Raw genomic sequence first — 15,025 nt, forward strand, 5'->3', positions numbered from 1 at the left:
GTGATGTGTCGATTTATTGTCCCAGCCCTAACTTTTATGTTGCTTTTGCATCCTTTTTTTAAGCCTGAGATTCAGTCCCCATTGACTGCAATTGCATGAAAAAGAACCGTGTTCAAAATGTCCCCTTTTGCGTTCCACAGAAAGAAAGTCATACTAAAGTCATAATAACAGAATTAAAATTTTTGGATGAACTATTTCTCTGAGAGCCTAATACTTAGCAGAATCGAAAAATGATACTAAAATACCCAGAGAAACCCAAAACAAGATGGATAGGAAATAAAGGCTGGAATTCCAAAACAGCATGCAGGAAAAGCCTTTCAAAAAGACACACATTGTCAGTCACCGAGTCTCGCACCACTGGAGCTATTGTCCCTCAAAGCCAGCGCGCTAATCCCAAAGCTCGAGTTTGCGCTAAGCTAAACAGTTTTGAACTCGAGGGGGCGAGCGCTAGAAACGGAGAGACTGTGAGTGCAGAAAAAGCAGTGAGGAGATTAGAGGTTAATGAAGGCTTGTTAGTGTTGCCAAGCTTTGTAGAGGACCTGATGAGAACCACCACAAAAGGAGAGGAAAAAGACAACACCTCTTGTGAATGAATGCTTGATTACCAAACAGAACCTTGGTTTTCTGCCCAAACTAAACCAGTGAACTGCATTTAAATGTGACTATCATCTTCAGATCCTCTATTGTAGGATGTAGAATGACCAGATGTAATGGGAAGAGGTTTGGCTAGTTTGGATGAACAATGTCGCTCTTTGGGTTTGTTTTTTTTACCTTGGGATGGCAATCGAGACCAGAATGGGCCTTGAGTGGCCATCCGGCAGAATGGTATGCCTTTAAGGAATGTCAGAGACCAGAAAAGGCTGTTCAGTCCAGAGAGGCTCAACAGTATAAAACAAAAAAACAGTCCAGACGGGGATTTGAAACTCTTTACTCCACAATTAAGGTGCGGTCACAAATTTCGTGGGCAAAAAACGTCAATTGTCTATTGTCAATAGTGTAGATGTTTAAAGGTGCCCTAGAACTTTTTTTTACAAGATGTAATATAAGTGCCCCCTGAATGTGTCTGTGAAGTTTCAGCTCAAAATACCCCATAGATTTATTTTTAATCATTTTTTGAACTGCCTATTTTGGGGCATAATTAGAAATGAGCCGATTCAGGGTGTGGCCCTTTAAATCTGGTGCTCCACGCCCACGGAGCTCGAGCTTGCCTTAACGCCATAAAAAAAAGTTCAAACAGCTAATATAACCCTCAAAATGGATCTTTACAAAGTGTTCGTCAAGCAGCATGTCTAATCGCGTAAGTACAGTGTTTATTTTGATGTTTACATTTGATTATGAATGAGTTTGAGGCTGTGCTCCGTGGCTAACGGCTAATGCTACACTTCTGGAGAGATTTATAAAGAATGAAGTTGTGTTTATGAATTATACAGACTGCAAGTGTTTAAAAATGAAAATAGCGACGGTTCTTGTCTCTGTGAATACAGTAAGAAACAATGATAACTTTAACCACATTTAACAGTACATTAGCAACATGCTAATAAAAAAAAAACATTTAGAAAGACAATTCACAAATATCACTAAAAATATCATGTTATCATGAATCATGTCAGTTATTATTGCTCCATCTGCCATTTTTTGCTATTGTTCTTGCTTGCTTACCTAGTCTGATGATTCAGCTGTGCTCAGATCCAGACGTTACTGCCTGCCCTTGTCTAATGCCTGTCATAATGTTGGGAACGTGGGCTGGCATATGCAAATATTGGGGGCGTACACCCCGACTGTTACGTAACAGTCGGTGTTATGTTGAGATTCGCCTGTTCTTCGGAGGTCGTTTAAACAAATGAGATTTATATAAGGAGGAAACAATGGAGTTTGAAACTTAGTGTATGTCATTTCCATGAACTCTTGTTATTTAACTATGCCGAGATAACTTAAATTTTTGAATCTAAGGCACCTTTAAAGAAATCACTTTTAATCCAAGCAGCTCTCTGTTTGTCAACATAGTGAATTCATGTGACAAACTAAAACAGTCGCAAAATCTGCATGGTGGAATCTTTCGGCATCACACAAAATTAACGATCGCGTAGATTCCTATTGACATTACTGGAAAATTTGCAGAACAATGATAAATATGACCGCACCTTTATGGAAACATTTTTACACCTAAATGAAAAAATGAATGTATATCCTACTGAAAAATACAGCATTGCTGGTCACCAGCTTAAGGTTTATGTTTTGCATGCTGGGACCAGCATAGTATGCTGTTCACCAGCATGGGAAGCAGGAGTGCTGATGGAGCACTGGCCCACCAGCATTATAGACCTAATTTAGAGCAGCGCCATGACAGGTATGAAAGCGAGGCTGTGATGGATGGACTTGCCGTGTTTTCAATGGCATCCACTGTGAAAAGCTATATAAAGCTCCTAGATCACTTGTAATTTTCCACAGCTCATATTGTCTGGTGTTTTTTTGTCTACTGAAATTTCTTGGAAAGATAGTTTTGCAGTGTTTTATCAGCAGAACAATCAAAAACAGCACAACCCACTGAAGAGATGGATGTCTATCCCTCACAGCCTCGCTTTCATTCCCGTTAAAAATTGAAGATGGTGATGCTATGAATAAGGTCTACAGTGCTGCTTGAAAGTTTGTGAACCACTTGCAGAATCTGTGAAAACGTGAATAATTTGAACAAAATAAGAGGGATCATACAAAAAGCATGTCTTTTTTATTTAGTGCTGTCCTGAGTAAGATATTTTACATAAACAATGTTTACATAAAATCCACAAGAAAAAAAAAAAAAGCTGAATATATGAAATAACCCTGTTCAAAAGTTTATGAACCCTTGATTCTTAATACTGTGTGTGGTTACCTGGATGATCCACGACTGTTTTTATGTTTTGTGATGGTGGTTCTTGAGTCCCAATATTCTTCAGAAAAATCCTTCAGGTTCCAAAAAGTCTTCAGTTTTCCAGCATCTTTTGCGTATTTGAATCATTTCCAGCAGTGACTGTATGATTCTCAGATCCATCTTTTCACACTGAGGACAATTGAGGGACTCAAACACGACTATTAAAAAAGGTTCAAACATTTGCTGATGCTCCAGAAGGAAACACGATGCATTAAGAACCGGGGGTGAAAACGTTTTGAATTTGAAGATCAACATTTAAGTGTCTTCTGTCACTTCCGAAGGGCAGGAGCAAAATTGCTTCCGAACAAAAATCTGGAAAGGGTTCAAATATGCAAAAGATGGTGGAAATCTGAAGAATTTTCAGGACCTGGAGGATTTTTATGAAGAATATTGGGCAGTTTAACTGCTCAGGACAAACAAGAGACTCACGAACAACCATCACAAAACAAAAAAACAGTCGTGGATCATCCAGGTAACCACACACAGTATTAAGAATCAAGGGTTCATTTTAATAAATTCAGCTATTTTTTTGTCTGTATTGTGGACTTTATGTAAACATTTTTTATGTAAAATATCTTATTCAGAACAGTACTAGATAAAAAATAACATGCATATTGTATGATGCCCCTAATTTTGTTAAAATCGTTCACATTTTCACAGATTCTGCAAGGGTTTCACAAACTTTCAAGCAGCACTATATACCTGCCTTGAACAACATTGAATTCATGCTGGTTTATGCTGGATTTTTCAGCAAGGTAAATGTCCTATTATGGAATGTGTGTTTGAATATAGGACAATTACATTATGATACATTACGATTAAGAGTGTCCTACCTTGTCTTTCTCTCTCTGGATGGTGCTCTCCAGTTCGCTGAGTTTGCGCTGCAGCTGGCTGATAATCTCAGTCTCAGCTTCGATTTGCTCCAGCTCGGCCTGTCTCTCTCCCTGCAGCAGGGCTCTCTCCATCTCCGCCTGTCCAGATCAACACGTCAGATACAGCAATTCTCACACAGGCCACATAAACACACCCTAGAGCTCCATCTGACATTCTCTGTTCCACTATGCATCACTTCCTGCTGCTCTTATCCACTATAATTAGGAAAGGACTTCCTGTATATTCTGTAGTATATTTAACTAGCTATACAGAAATGTTTATGGATTAAGGAGAGCGGCTCACCTCCTGTTTGGACTCCTGAAGTTGCTGCTCCAGTTCTGTGATTCGAGCTTTGAGCTCATCTACCTTTGCCAGCACTCGGACCCGCTCCTCCTCCAGGTACCCCAGTTCCAGACGGCCAATGCTGCCTGATCCGAGAGAGTCCTCTGCCTGAACACACATTACACTCGGCTTATGTGATTTACTGTTTATGTACACTACCAATCAATCACCAAAGAAATCACTTAAGCTCATCAAGGCTGTGTTTATTTGAGCAAAACTACAGCGGAATATTCTGAAATATTATTTCAATTTAAAGGGGACCTACTATGCAAAATTCACTTTTATAAGGTGTTTGAACACTGATGTGTGTCCACAGTGTGTAAACAACCAGCCTTTAATAGTAGGGGTAGGTATGGACATTAATAAAGCTTCAAACCACATGAATTTTCACAAAGGTTGATTCTGAAAGATGGGTCAGTACCAATGCTTCATGCTCAAGCTTCATATCCACATCTGATGCTGACCTCATGTTCTATCATAACTACCATAAACAAGAGTTTCCTAGTTAAAATTTGCACATGAACACCCTTTCAGACATTTTTGGTGCAGGAGATTGTTCTGTTTTGTTGTTGCCATGAGTTATTGAAACTCCGCCCTCTTCTGGAAAGGGGACCGGGAGCAACAGCTCAATTGCATTTAAAGGGTCACACTCAAAAATGGTGCATTTTAGCTCACAAAAAAGTGGCAAAAACATGCTATAATAAATTATCTGTGGGCTATTTTGAGCTAAAACTTCACATACATACTCTGGGGACACCAGAGACTTATTTTACATTTTGTAAAAAGGGGCATAATAGGTCCTCTTTAAAATTACTGTTTTCAATAATATATTTTACATTTAATTTATTCCTGTTATGTCTAAGCTGAATTTCCAGCAGGCAATACTTAAGTCTCCAGAAATATTTCTTATTATTATCAAAGTTGAAAAAAGTTGTGCTGCTTAATATATTTTTGGAAATCATACATACATAATACATATTTGAAACACAAGTCTTCTGTAGCAATATTAAAGTCTTTACAGCAACTTTGCCGTAAGAATTAATTTCCTCAAAACTTTTTTTACTGACAGCAAACTTTTAAATATTACTGTAATAATACAACATTTTTAACTAAAAGGTAGATACAAACTTTGCTAATGGTGAAAACACATAACCCAATAATTCGACAACTGTTCTGATATAAATAAGGAAAAAAGAGTCTGACCTGTCCATTTTGTCCATTTAGGAGCACTGGTAGGGTCCGTCCGTCCTGCTGCGCACTCTCAGTGCTACTACTGTCCTCCTTCAGGTTCTCCTCTTGGCTCTCACGATGTCTCTGTGCCACCCTCAGGGAAGCGCTGCTCACACTGTCCATGGAAGGACGTCTGTTAAGCCCATCCCTCGAGCCAAACCCAGAGACGCCCATCCTGCCCAGATCTCCCGCTGGCCCATCACCCTTGTTATACTCGGCACATAGGTTCAAGATTGTCTCCAGCCGCTGCCGTTCCTAAAACACAACAGAGAGAACAACATTAGATGAGTCAGGGGTGGCAAAAAATTGCCCTCACGTTATCTAATTTCCTCTGCGCCAGCCTCTGGCACTCAGCATCCAACTGATGCCAATCTAAAGAGAGAGAAGAGGAAATAAACAGAAGCGCCACTGTCTGGAGTGACTCTTATCAGACCCTGTCCTCAAGTAAGAGGACGCGGCCCTGTTTTCAGCACACACTCAATGCATAGCGCTTGTCAGAACAGGCCCTCACTTACAGCAGACACCGAAACATCTCTGCAACTACACAGAACTCATGTCGTGTCAGCCTGGGGGGTCTAAATGTGGTAACAGCTGCCCTCTTAAGCCAGTCAGGCCCACCTTAAAGACACATTCTCAGTGTGACCTTTGGCCATGCCATATGGCCTAGATTGAGTAACACAGACTGTATGGTACATAAATGAAAAGAATACACTTTAATAAACTCCTAATAGCTGCTTATTAATAGTTAGGTAGTTGTTAAGTTCAGGTATTTGGTAGGATTAAGGGATGTAGAATATGGTCACGAAGAATAAGGCATTAATATGTGCTTTATAAGTACTAATAAATGCAATTTATTAATGCAATTGTGGTTTCTTGCTCAATTTCGCAGCTTTTCAACATGGCATTTACAGTATTAACCAAAAAACATGAGATGCACATTATTACTATGTATATATTTTTATTATTAATCAATATGATTAATATTAATATTATTAATTTGCATACATTTCAGATCATTCAATGATTGTCTGACAATCAATATGTGAATATTTGGCTGCCTATAAACTGTATATTATTTATAGGACAGGGGTTACAAACTTTTGTTCCAGCACCTTAATTATTTAATTATTTTTTTGCTATACTAATCTGCATATAAATTGTACATCTTCATGTGTTTGCAATTTGTTCGAGGTCATGTGATAGTTGTAGGAGATGTTTTTTTTGTTTTACTTTTATAAAATACCATTCAAAAGTTTAGCTTTTTTCTGAAAGAAATTCATATTTTTATTAAGCAAGAATGCATTCAATTGATCAAAAGTGACAGTAAAGACCTTTATGATGTTACAAAAGACTTCTATTTCAAATAAATCTATTTTCAAAAAATAACTTTATTGTGTATTAATCATAAAATCCTGAAAAAATATCACGTTTTCCATAGAAATAAATAGGAATAAATTTAATTTTTATTATAATAAAACAGAAAATTGTTATTTTAATTTCCAGTACTATTTCACAATATTATTATTATTTTTTTTTTACTCTATTTTTGATAAGATAAATGCAGCCTTAATGAGCATAAGAGACTAAGTGTACTTTTAAAAAAATACATATTTTATTTTCATGAAATCGCAATCTGTTGAGTGCCGCTCCATCACAAACCTCCAGCTGGGAAACCTTGCTGTAGGAGGTAAAATAATTTCACATGTTTAAATCCACACCAGAAAAGGAAGATAAACAAAAAGAGCCAGGCTGATATCCAAGCAGGTTGTGCGTACTCTCTTTGATGTGCACTAGAGACTCGATGAGCGCAGTGGGATTTGTGGAGCACTGTGATGAGTATTCTCCAAACCCTTAATTAGCCCAACCTGTAATCATCAGCCTTCTAAATCTCCAAGATCAAACTGAAAGGAGGAACATGGCTGGAGAGAATCTGTTCAGAATGTTCCCATGGCTCTTTTCTATGGAAGCTTGCTTCTGCCAGGGAATAAAGAAAAAATTAACAGATAATTGCCATTTTATCTCACAATTCTGAATTTATTTCTCAGAATTGCGAGTTTATATCACACAATTCTGATAAAAAAGTCAAAATTGCAATTGCGAGAAAAAAAGTCAGAATTGTGAGAGATAAAAAAAAAAAAAAAAAATCGCAATTACCTTTATTCTATTTTATTCCATGATGGAAACAAGCTTCCATACTGAATATACATGTACAAATTCGAGCCAGAAAATTGAAACTGATCAATTGTGACATAAATTGCTTCAAAAATCCACGGCTCCTCACACAGGAGAACTTTCAATCCCTTATCAGAATCGCATCAACATGTCTTGTCTCACCCAGAAAATTACACGTCTGAATTACGAAAAGCCCCCATGCTTTCATTCCTCTGACTCTAACATCCCAGAGACCCTTTAAATACTGAAGGGGTGATATCACAGAAAACTTCTCGTCAACTACAATTTGCACCAATAATTGCTGTATACTATAACAGCTAATTATCTCCACTTCACGCCACTCCACTAAAGCCAAGAGCAACATCATCCATTTTATGATGCATTTTTCAGTCTAAAACTGTCAAGAACTTGAACACAGAGGTTCTCCCTTCTAAAAGAGACGTTTAGTCCCAGTTTGGACCAGGACTACAGCAGACCCTCATTTATGAGTTTAAAGGGTCCTCTGTAGTTGTCATTAGCAGGTCCCCCAGGGGAAGGAAATAGTTTAAGATCATGGTGGCACACCCTGAGTTTTAAAAGCGCTCTGAAACACACAGAGGCTGAAGGAACCGTAGGAGGGAATGTAATCATTTGATCTGTTTCCATACAGGCCTGCTGAGCCTCTGGTCCTGGAGTTTATAGCCAGGCTTGATGAGTGTTTCCAATCAAAAGTGGGGCTACCTGAACACTTCTAAAGCAATATGCTGTTTAATTGTGCTGTAAAGGAGCACTAATACATACATAAAGGAATAGGTTTAAGCCCTAGTAACATGTAACAACACATTTGACTGAATAATAACAAATACATATATGAGCAACACACTCTGAACATGCCAGTCTAATATTAGTAATCAAACACTAGTTTTATGGTACATTTAGACTTAAATACAATTTTAAAACCTAACTTTGATAGAAGAATGCAATGAAAACCAATCACTCACCCTCATTGTGACGTGTTAAGTCGCACACTAGTTAGAGTCCTGTGGTTCTCTCAGATGTATCCTCATTGAGTAGCTCTCCAGAACTCACACACACTCTGAGACAGATGAACAAATAAAGCCCCTAGTCCCTCCGCCTCCAACACACACACACACACACACTGGTCTGCTTTCTCAAAATGTGTGCCGGTAGGTACATAAAGCAATCGCACTACATCTGTGTCACTGTTCATTTCTCAGCCGGTGGCTGCTAATGAAGATATGATTCAATGATCACAGAGGTTCACTGAAGCTGATGGCTTGTTTTATCTATCAAGGCTTTGAAGCATACGCGGGAGGCCCAGTCATCACAAGTTTAAACGGCATTCATTGAAACCCACTCAGGGGTCAGTGCTCACTACACAAAATGGTTCGCGTGGGTGCTGGTCAGATATTCTCTCAGATGGAGAAGTACCAGTAATGTGAAAATTACTCTTCAGTCAAATGCTGCATGCTGAAACCCAGATGGAAAAATATAGATGGTTTCCACTGTACCGGTATGTAGGATAACCGTTAAGCACTTCATACTTTCCAGATGACAGCAATGAATAGACATACTGTAGCCCTCTGTTTACAAATCTCCAAGCTATGCTATGAGTTTTTGGTGAACGTGTGTCTTGAAGGCAATGTTCTCACTCAGATGTGTCCATTTGGGGAAAACGTCAAAGTTTACGTTCACACAACAAGCCAAACTGGATTTTCTACTAAAATTCAGTAAAAAAAAAAAAAAGAAAAGAAAAAAAGGGTTGTTCAAATGAGCTTTACGTGATCACCCTACACACTGGCATGACATTCAAATTTCAATTATATAATTTAATATAATATCATATTTTCTGTTTTTTTCTGCCTTTATAGGACTTAATAGGACAGAAAGCAAAGTGGGAGAGAGAGAGAGAGGGGGACGGGATCGCGAAAGGTCTGCGATCTGGGATTCGAACTCTGGTCGCCCAAAGTGCAACAGTGCTAAATGTCGGCGTGCTGCCCACGAGGCTATCGGTGCTGACATATCATATTTTCTTATTGCATCAAATTAAATTATAAAAGCTCTGGACTTCCTTTCTAAAATGTTTCAATTTATTGCTCTTTATTGTCTAATATCTTTGCCATTGTTCAAAGCCAGTGTCACAATATATCAATAATGTACATCTAATAATTAATTAATAATAAATAAATAATCTTTTTATATAATGAATATAATTTATTGTATAATCTAAATATATTTATCTAAAACATACTTTTGCATTTTACCTTCGTAAATTGAAACTCATAAATTATTTTACAAGTAAATCAACCAGTGGTGTACATGTAGTTTACGTGATATGCAGGTATACGCCGTATACCCACTAGCAAAGGTCAAGGATTTCCGTATACCCACTTAAAAAAGCGCAAGGATATGTAACCATCCAAATAAATCGCAATAAGCTTTGTGCTTTGTTGCTTTTGACATGAAACAAAGTCTCATATTTCAAATTCAGCCCATTTTACTTAAAAACCCATAAATAATGTGCTCTTTAATGTGGCGTGACAGATCGCTATAGCGCCTCAGTTCAAGAGAAGCGGCAGCGCCATCCTCTCATCTGCTTTAATACCAGTTACAGCGCAAAATAAACATGAATGAACATCTGAAGGTATGTTAAAAGATACAGTACAACTTAACATAATTCGTATCATGTCTCATGTTATCGCTCAGTCAGTGTTTCAAACACAGAAATACTTTAATAAACAGCATAAACCAATGTCACGTAACGTCACTACCTCACAACAAATATATTCAGTGACCATAAACTCGTTAGTCAGCTAGAAAAATGAACTCTAGAGAGGAGCATTTAGCTAAATATGCACCATATGACATATTAATTATAATTTTTAATGTTCTTCAATAGCCTAAATAATGCTTGCTTGAATAAATCTGTCAAGTTGATAGCCACCATTTAAAGGTTTATATTTCAAAACACGAATTGGAGTAGAAATAATTTTAAAGTTAGTAGGCCTATTGTAATTATTATAAACATTTTCTTAAGTGTAATTTAAGTTTGTATGCAAATCAGTTCATTTTAACTTTCAATATTAATGTAGTGATTCCCATGTATATTTTACAGCATTAGAGAGATTTTTTTTATTAGAGAGAAAATTTTCCATGTTCTGTACCTACCTAAAATATCCGGTATATCCAAAATAACTGATATCGAAACGAATTGCAAGCTTGTGAATGCATAACTATGATGACAGACTGGCAGGAAATGGTGCAAAACAGAAAACAGTCCAAACGGGTTGATATTGTAACATATAAGCCTCATCTTTCCATTATTGTTAATAATAGTTGCAACTTGCACTCTTAAAAGTGCATTGAAAATTGTCAGCTGATAAAACCTATGCTCCAGGGACCATATTCATAGATTATCAAAGGTGAAATGTAGATCTTAACTGGCTGAGTTAGATAGTGATTGATACTAAACAGTAGAAAAACAGTCCAGTTTCTCCAGCTGTAAATGTCATTGGTTATTAAAGTCTTGTGTTGCTTATAATAAATTGACATGTTGATAACACACACATAAGCAGTCTTTCAGAATGCTCTCAATTGCATGTAGCCTAGAACAGATGTGGTGTGAACGTATCAAAAGCGAAATGGTATTGAACACAGATGGTTATTAGCAACATCGGAACCCCAAACAAAATATGAAGAGATGGTATTTGGAGAAACATTCCAGCTCTCTTATTTCCACTCATTCATTTTTATGCGTTCCAACCACACATCGACCATCAACAGCTCAGGAGACACTGGCTTTGCCTTCTGATCCCAGCTCTTACATTCCACTGTCTTCCCTCAGTCTGAAATGACACACACAAATGTACAGCTCATCAAGTCCTTTTTCAGAGTCTCTCAAACCCCCTGCCATGTCGGAGCCTCTTTCCTGACCTCTTTCTGTCTCTAAATGTGTGACAGGGTCATAGCGGGAGCCGCTCTTACTGCTGTGACGGGCCTGGATTGTTTGAATACCTTAAACCAGACAAACTTCAATCGCTTCCGTTCTGGGTATCCAAAACAAACATCCAAGAGATTTTATAGCATGAAATTGCGATCTCCCAGCACTGTCACATGCCTATTTGCACATATTTTCCATTAAATAAAATTCAAATAAAATATAATTTTTAAATATAAAAAAAATAAATATATTAGATATTATTTTCCACATTTTAAACTATAAACATAAAAAAAAATACTTTTTATTCTCTATTTTTCTAAAAAAATATGTATTTTTGAGTTGAAATGTGTATTTTCTGTGCCTCTTGTGGAACCAAGTGGAACTGCAAAAAAAAAAAAAGAATTGTTTTCAAACAGGTTTTCTGAATACTCACCCGGTCTGCCATTGGTTGAACAAACGGATAGTCCCGCCCCAAACTAAAGCCATTGGTCAAGTCAATATTTCTCAGCGGTGTATAAAGCCGAGTTCAGACTGCACGATTTTAGCCCCGATTTTGGCTCGCCGACAGGTTTTGAGAAATCGCCGACAAATGCCCGAAATCACAGGCAAATCGGTGCTCGTTCACGTGAGTGACAATCACGCAGTGTGAATGAGCAAAGACGCGATCTGAGAGAATCGCCGACGAGTCGCTGACGCCCGTGAGATATTTGGCATGCTAAATATCTGGAGCTGTCGCCGATTCAAAATCCTGCAATGTGAAAAGTGTTCTGACTGAAAACTACATCGGCGATGACCGACAGCCAATGAGAGAGCAAGATACATAGCAGCGGGGAGTTCGGGGAGGAGTTATAGACCACAATATCAGCAAGCATGGCTTCATTCACATAAACATTACAATTCTATCAAACAGAAACAAAGCACAAACATTTGCTTGACCATCCGCAACAGCAGCACATTGAAAAGTTATTTATTTACCTCCAACTCTGGTTACAGAACACACAATCCACAGTCTCCCCAACCATTTCCTCCTCCATATTCTTCTTTTCTTTTTCTTGTTTTCGATGCAAATCAGCGCACAGGCAGTTCGTATTGCAAGCTTCTTGCGGGCTACCGTTTTTAATAATAATAATCATAACTCCGGTCTTGCACGCGTGATATCGCGTTGTTTCCTTGTCACATCTCGCATGGGTTTGGTTGTGAAACGTAGTTCGCGTGCCAGACAGAGTTGTTAGCGATTCTTACCATTGTAAAGTCATGCAGTGTGAAACCTTCTGTCGCCGATCCATCGTGCAGTATGAACACAGCAGCGACTGAATGCTGGCCAAGATAGTCATGCAGTGTGAAAAGAACAGTGACCCGACTACTTTGAAAATCGTGCAGTCTGAACTCGGCTTAAGTGGGCTAAATAAATGGAGAAGTCCTGCATACATTACTAGAGAGAAGTCTGACGTCTTCACAGGAAGGACAATTTGATTAAACATTACGAGTTCCATCCGGAAAAAAAAATAGGATGAACTTTCATTTCATGCCAACTTTAATCTAGGATGTTTTTTTTTGTTTGTTTTTTTTTTACATCAAGTAAATTTGTACTTCACCTTTAAAGAAGTCATTACCCTTACTCTCTCTTTTTCTCAAACACAGACTACAGACTAAACCAAGCACAGTAGCATTAATCCCTCTAGTAAACATCCTGGGATGACACTTAAAGTATATATCTCAATATGTGATATTTCAAACAACATAAACAACTGCTTTCATATTTAATGTCTGAAAGACAGCACTTCACCACAAACTAAGTCAACAAGACCAGATGTACCTAGAATTTCACACAGAGTTTGAAGTAAAACAGCTTACATTTTTGGAATAGAAAAAATGTCTAGATGTACACAGCTGTGAAACATGGGGACCTTGCTTCACCCTCCAAATGAAGTATCCAGAGTCCAAAAAAATGCAATAGAGAGCTCTATATTAGTATTTGGCTCATCAATAACTCCATAAATAAACACAGTATTTGAGAAACTAAATAAGGTTGTGAGGAAATGTCATATAGCCTAAAAAAGCATAAACAACCATGAACTTGGTTCTCAGATCTGACAGAAGCTGTTAAAAGCTCTGTTCCTAGACTAAACAAACAGCAATGTGCAGCCTGTGTCTTATTTTTCGTCATCAGGCCTAAGACGAACCAAACGTTCTAAATTAGCATACAGTATATAATTTAAGTTTTATTCTTGAAGGAACAGCTCAACCAATGATGAAAATTCTGTCATTATGTACTCGTTCTTGTGTTGTATTTGTGGCCAAATAAGCTAAGATAAAATCTTGAGCATTTTACTCTACTACTGTACAGAATAGTGGCATATAATTCACAGGAGAGATACATTATCCTCTGTGAAGACAGAAAACAGACCCTCTCTAAGGGCCTTTAGATACCTGGAAAAAGAACAAGACATAAATAATGTTTAATATTAGACCTTGACTGTTATCTGTACAAATGCATTAAAAAGGTGAGGATATAGAGCAGCCTGCGGTCAACGTCCTCATCAGGTTTATCGGTTTGACTCCCTGTGTAGCTTCATGGCCAAGCTTAGATAACCGAGAGGCAGCAGAGGACAGAACTAACGGACTCTTGTGTGAATCCCCTGGCATGCTTTTGAACAGTAATAGCTCAATGCTTTTCTCTGAAACACCATTACAGAGGGAGAGGAGGGTCTCTGCACAAGGGGATAAGAAAAATTTGAATTTTATCCCACACATTTATATATATATAAAAAACCCTATCCAAAAATCATAGTTTTACTCCTAAAAACCATGAATTTGACAGTACTTTACAGTAAAATTACATATAATGTGATGTTAAACTATCTACATTGTTAACCATATGTGTTAAGACTTAGTCAACCACTAACAGGTTTTTACTGTAGCATTTTTATGTTTTTTTATGTTAATTTACAGTAATATTGCATAGGGTACTATTTATCATAAAATCTACAAAGTTTAATCCTAAAAAACAAACAATGAAAATTATTTCTGAAATGTTTTTACAAATAAAAATACTTATTTTATTAGTCACTGTTTGCATTTCTGGTTTTAGCGTGTTCTAGATGATTGCTAGGATGTTGTTAAGCGGTTGCTAAGTTGTATGGGGTGATCACTAGGGTGTTGCCAAGATGCTCTTGGTTGTTTCTAGGGTGTTACTAAGGTGTTCTGAGTAGTTTTAAAACAGACACAAGCGGCGCGACAAAAGTGAATAGAACCCATTATAATCAGTGATGCTGTCTACACTGTATGCGGTGTGGCGTGATGCGACACGACAAATTCCCCGAAGTAAACCGATGCCACGTTCTATTTTTGACGTATTTCAAACACTCGCGCAACTTCTGACATGAACAAATGGATTTGCAACGGTCGCTTTGTTGTGTTTAGTGTAGACAGCCTCAAGCTGTTGCGGCGAGACGCGACAACTGTCACGTCCGGTGTAGACATGGTGTTAGTGTGTCCTGGGTAGTTGCTAAGTGGTTGCTAAGGTGTTCTGAAATGGTTTAGTGCGTCGTGAGCAGTTG

General features: G+C 37.8%; 1 protein-coding gene across 18 annotated transcripts in view; it reads right to left on the minus strand.

Moving 5' to 3' along the window:
* The window catches only part of phldb1b (pleckstrin homology-like domain, family B, member 1b), a 93,286-nt gene that overhangs the window by 28,894 nt on the left and 49,367 nt on the right, over positions 1–15,025 (minus strand). For 16 of the 18 annotated variants that reach the window (XM_067365142.1, XM_067365146.1, XM_067365149.1 and 13 more), the window contains 4 exons: positions 5,327–5,608; positions 4,085–4,231; positions 3,742–3,879; positions 772–831 (listed from right to left, as the gene is read on the minus strand). In XM_067365142.1, coding sequence (XP_067221243.1) covers positions 772–831; positions 3,742–3,879; positions 4,085–4,231; positions 5,327–5,608 — 627 coding nt within the window. The remainder of the gene's footprint in view (positions 1–771; positions 832–3,741; positions 3,880–4,084; positions 4,232–5,326; positions 5,609–15,025) is intronic. The other 2 variants (XM_067365151.1, XM_067365145.1) reach the window with 1 other exon arrangement.

This window comes from Chanodichthys erythropterus, chromosome 17, assembly GCF_024489055.1.
Source record: "Chanodichthys erythropterus isolate Z2021 chromosome 17, ASM2448905v1, whole genome shotgun sequence".
In the NCBI taxonomy this organism is placed as follows: Eukaryota; Metazoa; Chordata; class Actinopteri; order Cypriniformes; family Xenocyprididae; genus Chanodichthys; species Chanodichthys erythropterus.